This window comes from Babylonia areolata, chromosome 14 (assembly GCF_041734735.1).
Source record: "Babylonia areolata isolate BAREFJ2019XMU chromosome 14, ASM4173473v1, whole genome shotgun sequence".
Lineage (NCBI taxonomy): Eukaryota > Metazoa > Mollusca > Gastropoda > Neogastropoda > Buccinidae > Babylonia > Babylonia areolata.
The window spans coordinates 266,979-281,708 of NC_134889.1; the positions used below are offsets into that span (position 1 = coordinate 266,979).

At 44.9% G+C, this 14,730-nt stretch overlaps 1 protein-coding gene across 1 annotated transcript in view; it reads right to left on the bottom strand.

Annotated features, from left to right (window-relative positions):
- Window positions 1-14,730, bottom strand: part of LOC143289705 (multiple epidermal growth factor-like domains protein 8) — a 150,079-nt gene that overhangs the window by 74,714 nt on the left and 60,635 nt on the right. Inside the window, exons 15-18 of the mRNA XM_076598755.1 lie at window positions 10,764-10,990; window positions 4,473-4,614; window positions 2,174-2,402; window positions 486-648 (exon numbers count right to left, since the gene is read on the bottom strand). Of these exons, the coding sequence (XP_076454870.1) occupies window positions 486-648; window positions 2,174-2,402; window positions 4,473-4,614; window positions 10,764-10,990 (761 nt within the window). The remainder of the gene's footprint in view (window positions 1-485; window positions 649-2,173; window positions 2,403-4,472; window positions 4,615-10,763; window positions 10,991-14,730) is intronic.

The window sequence follows — 14,730 nt, forward strand, 5'->3', positions numbered from 1 at the left end:
CTGGTCATGTGGTCTTGTTTTGTGCAGGAGATCATGTGTTACACATTGTGTATAAATGTGTGTGCATAGACGCACTGATGTGCATGGGTGTAATCCTGTGCTTTTTCATTGGGTGGGCCTGCATCACATCATACACAAAACATGTCACACATTCATTTCTCAATCAGTGGGATTACATCAAATCATACACAAAACATGTCACACATTCATTACTCATTCGGTGGGATTGCATCATATCATGCACAAAACAAATGTCAATGTTACAATGAACACTGAAACAAACTGTTCAACACAGCATAACATGCACACACACAGACAACACACACACACACACACACACACACACAGGCTCACACATACACGCACACAAACACACATGTGCACACAAACACACACATTTAAACATACAGACACACATGCACAGACACATACACACAGACACACATACTAAAACCCACACAAGCAACCCCAGCCACAACACTCACTCAACAGGTTGGCCTCAAAGATGACGGTCACTGTTCCAGAGTAGGCATGCACAGTGATGTCCCTTCCAGGGTTGATGCCACAGATGGACCCCAGGTGGCGTGCTGTGGAGCTGGAGGTGCCGTTGATGTGAGGGGGGATTCCATCATACACCTGGATGGCGTCCTGACAACACAACACAGGTGACATCACCTCACACAACACAGGTGACATCATCTCACACAACACAGGTGACATCACCTCACACAACAAAGGTGACATCCCCTCACACAACACAGGTGACATCACCCACACAACAAAGGTGACATCACCTCACACAACAAAGGTGACATCATACAATACAGGTGACATCACCTCACACAACAAAGGTGACATCATACAATACAGGTGACATCACCTCACACAACACAGGTGACAACACAGGTGACATCACATCACACAACAAAGGTGACACCACCTCACACAACACAGGTGACATCACACAACACAGGTGACATCCCCTCACACAACACAGGTGACGCACACAACACAGGTGACATCACCTCATACAACACAGGTGACATCACTTCACACAACACAGGTGACGCACACAACACAGGTGACATCACCTCACACAACACAGGTGACGCACACAACACAGGTGACATCACCTCATACAACACAGGTGACCTCACACAACACAGGTGACACCACCTCACACAACACAGGTGACTTCACACAAAACAGGTGACATCACACAACACAGGTGACACCACCTCACACAACAGAGGTGACATCACCTCACACAACACAGGTGACACCACCTCACACAACACAGGTGACCTCACACAAAACAGGTGACATCACACAACACAGGTGACATCACCTCACACAACAGAGGTGACATCACCTCACACAACACAGGTGACACCACCTCACACAACACAGGTGACATCACACAACACAGGTGACACCACCTCATACAACACAGGTGACATCACCTCACACAACACAGGTGACAATCACCTCACACAAAAAAGTTACATCACACAACAAAGATGACATCACACGACAAAGGTGACATCACACAACAAAGGTGACATCACACGACAAAGGTGACAATCACCTCACTCAACAAAGGTGACATCACAACAAAGGTGACATCACACGACAAAGGTGACATCACACAACAAAGGTGACATCACACGACAAAGGTGACATCACACAACAAAGGTGACATCACACGACAAAGGTGACATCACACAACAAAGGTGACATCACACAACAAAGGTGACAATCACCTCACTCAACAAAGGTGACATCACAACAAAGGTGACATCACACAACAAAGATGACATCACACAACAAAGGTGACATCACACAACAAAGGTATCACACAACAAAGGTGACAATCACCTCACTCAACAAAGGTGAGTCACTTCACACAACAATCTGTAAATTTCCAGGTGAAATTTGTTTCGTTATTCCACTTTTTTGGGGGGAGGGGTAAGGGGAGCGGGGGGTATTTATCCTTTGTAATGTGTCTGAATGAAAAAGTCCCGCTCAGTTCAAGCTGTGCATGACATCCAATGATTCTGTGATGAAACAAAAACAAGGAGAAGGAAAATCACACTTCACACTTACACATGCTCAAACACATACAATTTTCCCCACCCCCTGCCCCCCTGCCACCACCACATAGAGCACTGACCTGTCCACACTCCACTTGCATGTCCCCCTCCACAGTGAAGGAGATGATCCTAACCACATCATATGGTGGCCTGCCCATGCTGTTGGCGTGGAACACTGTCAGGATCCACAGACAGTAGGCATGGGCGGGGTCCTGTACCCCACCACCCCGGTACGACCCCAGACCCCCCTCTGAGATTGCTGTGTATGCCAAGCGACCGTCGCACTGCCGGTAACACCTGCCTCCGCTCCTGTAGGAACACTACACCTGTTACCACCTGGCGCCTGTGTCTGGCATTTGTTCCCCACTGTCAACACTTCCTGGTGCACTCTACTTGCTTTGTACCCAACTGTCAACACTTCCTGGTGCACTCTACTTGCTCTGTTCCCCACTGTCAACACTTCCTGGTGCACTCTACTTGCTTTGTTCCCCACTGTCAACACTTCCTGGTGCACTCTACTTGCTCTGTTCCCCACTGTCAACACTTCCTGGTGCACTCTACTTGCTCTGTTCCCCACTGTCAACACTTCCTGGTGCACTCTACTTGCTCTGTTCCCCACTGTCAACACTTCCTGGTGCACTCTACTTGCTTTGTTCCCCACTGTCAACACTTCCTGGTGTACCATACTTGCTCTGTTCCCCACTGTCAACACTTCCTGGTGCACTCTACTTGCTCTGTTCCCCACTGTCAACACTTCCTGGTGCACTCTACTTGCTCTGTTCCCCACTGTCAACACTTCCTGGTGCACTCTACTTGCTCTGTTCCCCACTGTCAACACTTCCTGGTGCACTCTACTTGCTTTGTTCCCCACTGTCAACACTTCCTGGTGCACTCTACTTGCTTTGTTCCCCACTGTCAACACTTCCTGGTGCACTCTACTTGCTCTGTTCCCCACTGTCAACACTTCCTGGTGCACTCTACTTGCTCTGTTCCCCACTGTCAACACTTCCTGGTGCACTCTACTTGCTTTGTTCCCCACTGTCAACACTTCCTGGTGTACCATACTTGCTTTGTTCCCCAATGTAAAATGTATGGAAAAGTGTGCACCTTACAAAAGTTATTCACTTGGTAACCATGGCAACAATGTGCCTACTGAAAGCAACAGCTATTAACTGAAAGTGCAGAAACATCTCCAAGACTTTCACCTGAGTTACACAATATCCCTCTCTAGTTATTTACCTAGGGTTAAACAATATCCCTCCTCATTTATCTACAGTTACACAATACCAAGCAATATCCCTCCTCATTTACCTACAGTTACACAATACCAAGCAATATCCCTCCTCATTTACCTACAGTTACACAATATCAGGCAAGCAATATCCCTCCTCATTTACCTACAGTTACACAATATCAAGCAATATCCCTCCTCATTTACCTACAGTTACACAATATCAAGCAATATCCCTCCTCATTTACCTACAGTTACACAATATCAAGCAATATCCCTCCTCATTTACCTACAGTTACACAATGTCAAGCAAGCAATATCCCTCCTCATTTACCTACAGTTACACAATATCAAGCAATATCCCTCCTCATTTACCTACAGTTACACAATATCAAGCAATATCCCTCCTCATTTACCTACAGTTACACAATATCAAGCAATATCCCTCCTCATTTACCTACAGTTACACAATATCAAGCAAGCAATATCCCTCCTCATTTACCTACAGTTACACAATATCAAGCAATATCCCTCCTCATTTACCTACAGTTACACAATACCAAGCAATATCCCTCCTCATTTACCTACAGTTACACAATATCAAGCAATATCCCTCCTCATTTACCTACAGTTACACAATATCAAGCAATATCCCTCCTCATTTACCTACAGTTACACAATATCAAGCAAGCAATATCCCTCCTCATTTACCTTGTGTTACACAATATCAAGCAATATCCCTCCTCATTTACCTACAGTTACACAATATCCCTCCTGACACATTTACCTGGGGTTGCACTATGTTCCTCCATTTATTTACCTGGGGTTGTACAATATCCCTCCAAAGTCATTTTTCTGGGTTACCCAACATCCCTCCAAGGTCATCAAGTTGTGGTTCCACAATATCCCTCAGTCATTTACCATAAGTCCGTTGTCCATCTGATAAACAACAATAAGATTTACCTGAGATTGCTATGGTAAACCCCCTCATAGACATTTACCTAAGTTGCCATTGTAACCCTCCTCACTGCCATTTACCTAGGGTTGCCATAGCAACCCTCAAGTTATTTCCTTGGGGTTGCCATGGTAACTCTCCTCACAGACATTTACCCAGGGTTGCCATGGTAACCCTCCTCTCAGTCATTTACCTTGGGTTGCCATAGTAGTTCTCCTCACAGATGTCACAGTGCATGCCTTGCGTGTTGTGTGTGCAGAAACATTTCCCCGTCACGTTGTGACACTCCCCCTGGCTCAGGTCACCGTGACCATTACAGTCACAGGGCCGGCACCCTGACACACATCATGGTCATTACAATCACACCCTGACACACATCATGGTCATTACAGTCACACCCTGACACACATCATGGTCATTACAGTCACATCCTGACACACACACACATCATGGTCATTACAGTCACAGAGAGCTGTCTACATCCCTCCAACACCTTTCCAAACGAAGTGTCTACATCCCTCCAACACCTTTCCCAACAAAATGTCTACATCCCTCCAACACCTTTCCCAACAAAATGTCTACATCCCTCCAACTCCTTTCCCAACAAAATGTCTACATCCCTCCAACACCTTTCCCAACGAAGTGTCTACATCCCTCCAACACCTTTCCCAACGAAGTGTCTACATCCCTCCAACACCTTTCCCAACAAAGTGTCTACATCCCTCCTACACCTTTCCCAACAAAATGTCTACATCCCTCCAACACCTTTCCCAACAAAGTGTCTACATCCCTCCTACACCTTTCCCAACAAAGTGTCTACATCCCTCCAACACCTTTCCCAACAAAGTGTCTACATCCCTCCTACACCTTTCCCAACAAAGTGTCTACATCCCTCCTACACCTTTCCCAACAAAGTGTCTACATCCCTCCTACACCTTTCCCAACAAAATGTCTACATCCCTCCTACACCTTTCCCAACAAAGTGTCTACATCCCTCCAACACCTTTCCCAACAAAGTGTCTACATCCCTCCAACACCTTTCCCAACAAAATGTCTACATCCCTCCAACACCTTTCCCAACAAAATGTCTACATCCCTCCAACACCTTTCCCAACAAAATGTCTACATCCCTCCTACACCTTTCCCAACAAAATGTCTACATCCCTCCTACACATTTCCCAACAAAATGTCTACATCCCTCCAACACCTTTCCCAACAAAGTGTCTACATCCCTCCAACACCTTTCCCAACAAAATGTCTACATCCCTCCAACACCTTTCCCAACGAAGTGTCTACATCCCTCCAACACCTTTCCCAACAAAGTGTCTACATCCCTCCAACACCTTTCCCAACAAAATGTCTACATCCCTCCAACACCTTTCCCAACAAAATGTCTAAATCCCTCCTACACCTTTCCCAAAAAAGTGTCTACATCCCTCCTACACCTTTCCCAACAAAGTGTCTACATCCCTCCAACACCTTTCCCAACAAAATGTCTACATCCCTCCAACACCTTTCCCAACGAAGTGTCTACATCCCTCCTACACCTTTCCCAACAAAATGTCTACATCCCTCCTACACATTTCCCAACAAAATGTCTACATCCCTCCAACACCTTTCCCAACAAAGTGTCTACATCCCTCCAACACCTTTCCCAACGAAGTGTCTACATCCCTCCTACACCTTTCCCAACAAAATGTCTACATCCCTCCAACACCTTTCCCAACGAAGTGTCTACATCCCTCCTACACCTTTCCCAACAAAGTGTCTACATCCCTCCAACACCTTTCCCAACAAAGTGTCTACATCCCTCCAACACCTTTCCCAACAAAATGTCTACATCCCTCCTACACCTTTCCCAACAAAATGTCTACATCCCTCCAACACCTTTCCCAACAAAGTGTCTACATCCCTCCAACACCTTTCCCAACAAAGTGTCTACATCCCTCCAACACCTTTCCCAACAAAGTGTCTACATCCCTCCTACACCTTTCCCAACAAAGTGTCTACATCCCTCCTACACCTTTCCCAACAAAGTGTCTACATCCCTCCTACACCTTTCCCCAACAGTGTCTACATCCCTCCAACTCCTTTCCCAACAAAGTGTCTACATCCCTCCTACACCTTTCCCAACAAAATGTCTACATCCCTCCAACACCTTTCCCAACAAAGTGTCTACATCCCTCCTACACCTTTCCCCAACAGTGTCTACATCCCTCCAACTCCTTTCCCAACAAAATGTCTACATCCCTCCTACACCTTTCCCGACATTTCCCAACAAAATGTCTACATCCCTCCTACACCTTTCCCAACAAAGTGTCTACATCCCTCCTACACCTTTCCCAACAAAATGTCTACATCCCTCCAACACCTTTCCCAACAAAATGTCTACATCCCTCCAACACCTTTCCCAACAAAATGTCTACATCCCTCCTACACCTTTCCCAACAAAGTGTCTACATCCCTCCAACACCTTTCCCAACAAAGTGTCTACATCCCTCCTACACCTTTCCCAACAAAATGTCTACATCCCTCCAACACCTTTCCCAACGAAGTGTCTACATCCCTCCTACACCTTTCCCAACAAAATGTCTACATCCCTCCTACACCTTTCCCAACAAAATGTCTACATCCCTCCTACACCTTTCCCAACAAAGTGTCTACATCACTCCTACACCTTTCCCAACAAAATGTCTACATCCCTCCTACACCTTTCCCAACAAAGTGTCTACATCCCTCCTACACATTTCCCAACAAAGTGTCTACATCCCTCCAACACCTTTCCCAACAAAGTGTCTACATCCCTCCAACACCTTTCCCAACAAAGTGTCTACATCCCTCCTACACCTTTCCCAACAAAATGTCTACATCCCTCCTACACCTTTCCCAACAAAGTGTCTACATCCCTCCTACACCTTTCCCAACAAAATGTCTACATCCCTCCTACACCTTTCCCAACAAAATGTCTACATCCCTCCAACACCTTTCCCAACAAAATGTCTACATCCCTCCTACACCTTTCCCCAACAGTGTCTACATCCCTCCAACACCTTTCCCAACAAAGTGTCTACATCCCTCCAACACCTTTCCCAACAAAGTGTCTACATCCCTCCAACACCTTTCCCAACAAAATGTCTACATCCCTCCAACACCTTTCCCAACAAAGTGTCTACATCCCTCCTACACCTTTCCCAACAGTGTCTACATCCCTCCAACACCTTTCCCAACAAAGTGTCTACATCCCTCCAACACCTTTCCCAACAAAGTGTCTACATCCCTCCAACACCTTTCCCAACAAAATGTCTACATCCCTCCAACACCTTTCCCAACAAAGTGTCTACATCCCTCCTACACCTTTCCCAACAGTGTCTACATCCCTCCTACACCTTTCCCAACAAAGTGTCTACATCCCTCCTACACCTTTCCCAACAAAATGTCTACATCCCTCCAACACCTTTCCCAACAAAATGTCTACATCCCTCCAACACCTGGGTGATAAATGGACTGCTGTTTAAATTGTATTATTTTGGTGTATCTCAGGCATTTAAAAATTCTTTAAGGCAATTAAGAATTCTTTCAAGTCCACATAAAAGGAGACGTGGCTATCACCGCAATCATGCTGTAACATTTTGCTGTTTTTCTCTGCATCTAAACAGATGTACAAGTTTAGTTACACCCACCAGGAAAGTACGACACGGTCAATTCAATTTCTCTTCTGTGTTCATTCTAGTTAAATGAGTATCCACTTTAACCTCTTGACTGCGCTGTTGACATACGACGTACGTCATGAAATGTTGCCCACCAATGCTGTATTGACATACGCCATATGTCATGTTACAACGTTCTATGTTTCGAGTCCCGCATTACGGAAAATACAGTCTGCTAACCATTAAATTAGCTCCTCTGAGAGCTCTTTATCTCCTGAGTTCCATAAGCTAAAATTATTCACCTCATTTGGCATATCTATGGCGAAAGTTTTGCAAGTTTGTATGAAGCTCAAGTTGTGTTTGCAAAGTCATGGCTGAACGCAGACAAACCCGAACATTTGCACTAGTACTGGAAGAAATCTTTCACGATGCAAATAGTAGAGATGAAGATTGTGGACTGAATGAGATAGAACTACGTGAAGTTGATGCCGAAGATGCTGATTTTGACATGGAGGGTGGTTGGAGGTGGAGTTGCTTGACGAAACTGAAGACAGACAAGATCAGCTGATCAAGATGCAGGTGGGTGTTTACGTGGTTTGTCAGTTTATTATTTGCTTTCTGTTTATTGTAACAATGAATATGACTGCATTGTGTGTGTTTTGAATGTGTTATCTGTGGTAAGTAGCTTCGTCAGTCACTGATCAGTGTGTGTGAGTGAGAGAGAGTCAGTCACATGGGTACTGTGTGTGACCATCACAGCCCAGGTAGGCGTGGCTCGCTGGCTGGCTCATTGTTGATGACAGTGTGTGTCGCTCGCCTAGAGCTTTCTGTGTATTCATTCCCGAGTGTGTATTGGTTTGTTGTTGTTACTGTTGTTGTTTTGTGTGTGAGTGGGGGAGGGAGGGGCTGAGGAGATGTTTATAAAACTGAAATCAGAGAAAGATATACAGAATTGTATGCCTAAATTACTTTGTATATGCAACACTTGTACAAGTGTGTGTGTGTGTGTGTGTGTGTTGTCATTTTGTTTTGTATGAGAAAGAAAGAATGAAGGCGGCGTGGCATACCATGAACCAGTTTCAGTGTGTGTGTGTGCGTTGGGGGTTTGGGGTGGGGTAGGTGTGTGTGTGTTTGTATTTAATCTTCTGAAAACAATCAGAAATAAAATGGTACCATTACATAACCTTTTTATATGTAAAAAAAAAAAAAAAAAAAAAAAAAAAAAACCTCCAAAAACCAAAAAAACTTAGTCTTTTATGAAATGTGTTTCAGGTATGCAGCATGGTGATGATCATGATGTTCATCCTGGACCATCTGGAGTTGACAACTTGCCACAAACCTACAGCTGAAGACCACCAGCAGCAAGACCAAAGGGCAGTAAACAAACCTCCAGCAATTCTGGATTACAACAAAAACATGGGTGCCATGGACCATCATGACCAACAGCTGCAGCCCTACAATGCCACAAGAAAAACCCTGAAGTGGTACAAATAGCTGTGTGTCATTTTCTACAAATTGCCATGCTGAATGCACACATCCTCTACAAAAAAGCAGGCAACAGCAGTATATTCCTGGACTTCCAGAAGGATGTAACTAGTGCCATGATTTTTGGTGACCAAGACCCAGACACTGCTAAAGATGACCACGCTGTTCGTCTGTGTGGACAATACTTCACTGATGTCATCCCACATACCCCACAGAAGGCCTGGCCACAAAGGAGGTGCAGTCTGCTGGAAGAAAGGACAAAGAAAGGATGTGAGGTTCTACTGCCCAGACTGCCCCAGCACTGTGTCTTGAAGACTGTTTCCGCAAGTACCACACACAGCGTTTTTACTGGGGATAGATGATGGGTGAGTACACACTTTTCATTATTTGTGTGGACTGTGTTGGAGTCTTATGGACCTGGACACTGTTGCTCAGCCTTGACAGTGTGTGTGGTTGATCACAACAGTCACAAGGAAGACTGGTTGATAACCTGGTTGATGTTGTAACACCTACATGATGGAATGGCAGTCCCCTTCTTTTTTTTTTAATTATATTTTATGGAATTTTTGTGTCAGATTGACTCATTATTTGAACATGTGAGTATTAAAACCAAATCTTGGTTCATTTTCCTTTCATTTGATATATACTTTTATGCAGTTATCTTCAGTACTTTTTGAAATATAAGCAAATTAAAATCATTGGCATGTTTTTCTTGTTTTTCTGAAAATTTTCTCAGTATAGGCTATACCAAAACGTACTAGCAGTGAAGGAGTTAAAAGATTCATATGCAGTAAACATGTCGATGATGTAGTCTGTGTCACTGTATGTGTTCTGTCCAGAATTTGTATTTCTTTCCATTTAATTGCGAACAAGAAAATCGAGGTCACGCCGTACACTCACTAAGCATTGCCAACGCTACTGCAACTGGGATGTGGTAATATGTTGTTTTTTAATCCCGGAAATGGCCTCAACTAAATAAACCGTTAATGATACAAGAAACATGGCTTAATTCGGGAGACTTACAAACTGTTACTCGTATGATTGTGAAGATTTTTTTTCCTACGATTTTTAAGCCTAATTTGGTATTGGCGGACAAAGTATTTCCAAAGAAAATGGCAATGTTAAAGTTTACCACAGACACACACACACACACAGACAACCAAACAACGGGTTATAACATACTCACTTTGTTTACACAAGTGAGTCAAAAAGTGTCTACATCCTCTCAACACCTTTCTCAACAAACTGTCTACATCCCTCCAACAACAAAACTTTGTCATGACAGAAACTTGTTTGTGCATGGTGAGCAATGTTCTGTGATTGAAACCTGGTTTCTGTGACCCAGCACTCACCCTCTGGGTCTGCAGGGTTGCCATAGGACCCAGGAATGCAGCGCTGACAGTGTGGTCCGGTGGTTCGGTGCTGGCAGTGGTCACACAGCCCCACTCCCTGGCTGCAGTTGCTGTGGTTGTTGCAGTCACAGCTCTCATTGCACCAGGGGCTGGTCCAGCCCAGCTGACACTGGCACTGGTAGTCAGGAGGACCCGAGCAGTTGCCATGGATACACTCATAGAAACACCTGCAACCACAGGAGATGTATACTTGACACACTATTCACAACACTCTGGTACACACCTTATGATTGAATGAATACCTCTCACACCACACACTGAACCATAACACTCAGGAGGATGTAGGTTCAACAACACAGCTGTTGTCATGGATACACTCATAGAAACACCTGCAACCACAGGCTGATGTAGGTTCAACAACACAGCTGTTGTCATGGATACACTCATAGAAACACCTGCAACCAGTCTGATGTAGGTTCAACAACACAGCTGTTGTCATGGATACACTCATACAAACACCTGCAACCACAGTCTGATGTAGGTTCAACAACACAGCTGTTGTCATGGATACACTCATACAAACACCTGCAACCACAGGCTGATGTAGGTTCAACAACACAGCTGTTGTCATGGATACACTCATACAAACACCTGCAACCACAGGCTGATGCAGGTTCAACAACACTGTCTCTACATTTCATGGCAGACAAAGTGCACTATCTACGTTTCATGGCAGCAAAAGAAACCACAGCATCTTCATTTCGTGGCAAACCAAGACACCATGCTATCTACATTTCATGGCAAACCAAGACACCACGCTATCTACATTTCATGGCAGACCAAGACACCATGCTATCTACATTTCATGGCAGACCAAGAAACAGCATCTACATTTCATGGCAAACCAAGACACCACGCTATCTACATTTCGTGGCAAACCAAGACACCACACTATCTACATTTCATGGCAAACCAAGACACCACGCTATCTACATTTCATGGCAGACCAAGACACCATGCTATCTACATTTCATGGCAGACCAAGACACCATGCTATCTACATTTCGTGGCAAACCAAGACACCATGCTATCTACATTTCATGGCAGACCAAGACACCATGCTATCTACATTTCATGGCAGACCAAGACACCATGCTATCTACATTTCATGGCAGACCAAGACACCATGCTATCTACATTTCATGGCAGACCAAGACACCATGCTATCTACATTTCATGGCAGACCAAGAAACAACAGCACCTACATTTCATGGCAGACCAAGACACCACGCTATCTTCATTTCATGGCAGACCAAGAAACAGCATCTACATTTCGTGGCAAACCAAGACACCATGCTATCTACATTTCATGGCAGACCAAGAAACAACAGCACCTACATTTCATGGCAGACCAAGACACCACGCTATCTTCATTTCATGGCAGACCAAGAAACAGCATCTACATTTCGTGGCAAACCAAGACACCATGCTATCTACATTTCATGGCAAACCAAGACACCATGCTATCTACATTTCATGGCAGACCAAGACACCATGCTATCTACATTTCATGGCAGACCAAGAAACAACAGCACCTACAATGCATGGCAGACCAAGACACCATGCTATCTTCATTTCATGGCAGACCAAGAAACAGCATCTACATTTCGTGGCAAACCAAGACACCACGCCATCTACATTTCATGGCAGACCAAGAAACAGCATCTACATTTCGTGGCAGACCAAGACACCACACTATCTACATTTCATGGCAAACCAAGACAGCACAGTATCCACACCCACTGTCACAATCATTGTAAAAGCACTGTGTTCAATCCCCAACTCTCTCTCCAGACCAAGACAGTTTTGCTTCACCTTGTCTTTACATGTGACAGACATGTCTATCACCATCAGAGCAGCAGAGGAAGCAACTGCTGTCCTGACCTGGGCTAAAATTTCATTATAGTGGAGTGTCTTGCCCTAGTTACATCCCCATTTTCTTGGCAAAGAGGGTTATTGAACAGTTGGCACTGGAATGGTTCCCACCCTCAAGGCTGCAGCACAAAGAGCCAGTGCAATCTTGTCTCCTAGTTTGTCATAGTCCTTCACAAAAGACTATACTGTAAATGAATTCCCAGTGCAGTGGAGAAACAACGTGACAAAGACCCCTATAAATGAATTCCCAGTGCAGTGGAGAAACAACGTGACAAAGACCCCTATAAATGAATTCCCAGTGCAGTGGAGAAACAACGTGACAAAGACCCCTATAAATGAATTCCCAGTGCAGTGGAGAAACAACGTGACAAAGACCCCTATAAATGAATTCCCAATACAGTGGAGAAACAACGTGACAAAGACCCCTATAAATGAATTCCCAATACAGTGGAGAAACAACGTGACAAAGACCCCTATAAATGAATTCCCAGTGCAGTGGAGAAACAACGTGACAAAGACCCCTATAAATGAATTCCCAGTGCAGTGGAGAAACAACGTGACAAAGACCCCTATAAATGAATTCCCAGTGCAGTGGAGAAACAACGTGACAAAGACCCCTATAAATGAATTCCCAGTGCAGTGGAGAAACAACGTGACAAAGACCCCTATAAATGAATTCCCAGTGCAGTGGAGAAACAACGTGACAAAGACCCCTATAAATGAATTCCCAGTGCAGTGGAGAAACAACGTGACAAAGACCCCTATAAATGAATTACCAGTGCAGTGGAGAAACAACGTGACAAAGACCCCTATAAATGAATTCCCAGTGACGGGCGCAATAGCCGAGTGGTTAAAGCGTTGGACTGTCAATCTGAGGGTCCCGGGTTCGAATCACGGTGACGGCGCCTGGTGGGTGAAGGGTGGAGATTTTTACGATCTCCCAGGTCAACATATGTGCAGACCTGCTAGTGCCTGAACCCCCTTCGTGCGTATATGCAAGCAGAAGATCAAATGCGCACGTTAAAGATCCTGTAATCCATGTCAGCGTTCGGTGGGTTATGGAAACAAGAACATACCCAGCAAGCACACCCCCGAAAACGGAGTATGGCTGCCTACATGGCGGGGTAAAAACGGTCATACACGTAAAAGCCCACTCGTGTGCATATGAGTGAACGTGGGAGTTGCAGCCCACGAACGCAGAAGAAGAAGAAGAAGAAGAAGAAGAAGAATTCCCAGTGCAGTGGAGAAACAGCCCGATAAAGACCCTATAAATGAATTCCCAGTGCAGTGGAGAAACAGCCTGACAGAGACCCCAATAAATGAATTCTGAGTGCAGCGGAGAAACAGCCTGACAGAGACCCCAATAAATGAATTCCCAGTGCAGTGGAGAAACAGCCTGACAAAGACCCCTATAAATGAATTCCCAGTGCAGTGGAGAAACAGCCTGACAGAGACCCCTATAAATGAATTCCCAGTGCAGTGGAGAAACAACGTGACAAAGACCCCTATAAATGAATTCCCAGTGCAGTGGAGAAACAGCCTGACAGAGACCCCAATAAATGAATTCTGAGTGCAGCGGAGAAACAGCCTGACAGAGACCCCAATAAATGAATTCTGAGTGCAGCGGAGAAACAGCCTGACAGAGACCCCAATAAATGAATTCTGAGTGCAGCGGAGAAACAGCCAGACAAAGACCCCTATAAATGAATTCCCAGTGCAGTTGAGAAACAGCGTGACAAAGACCCCTATAAATAAATTCCCAGTGCAGTGGAGAAAAAGCGTGACAAAGACCCCTATAAATGAATTCCCAGTGCAGTGGAGAAACAGCCTGACAGAGACCCCTAGAAATGAATTCCCAGTGCAGAGGAAAAACAGTGTGACAAAGACCCCTATAAATGAATTCCCAGTGCAGTGGAGAAACGGCGTGACAAAGACCCCTATAAATGAATTCCCAGTGCAGTGGAGAAACAGCCTGACAGAGACCCCTAGAAATGAATTCCCTGTGCATTGGAGAAACAGCCTGACAAAGACC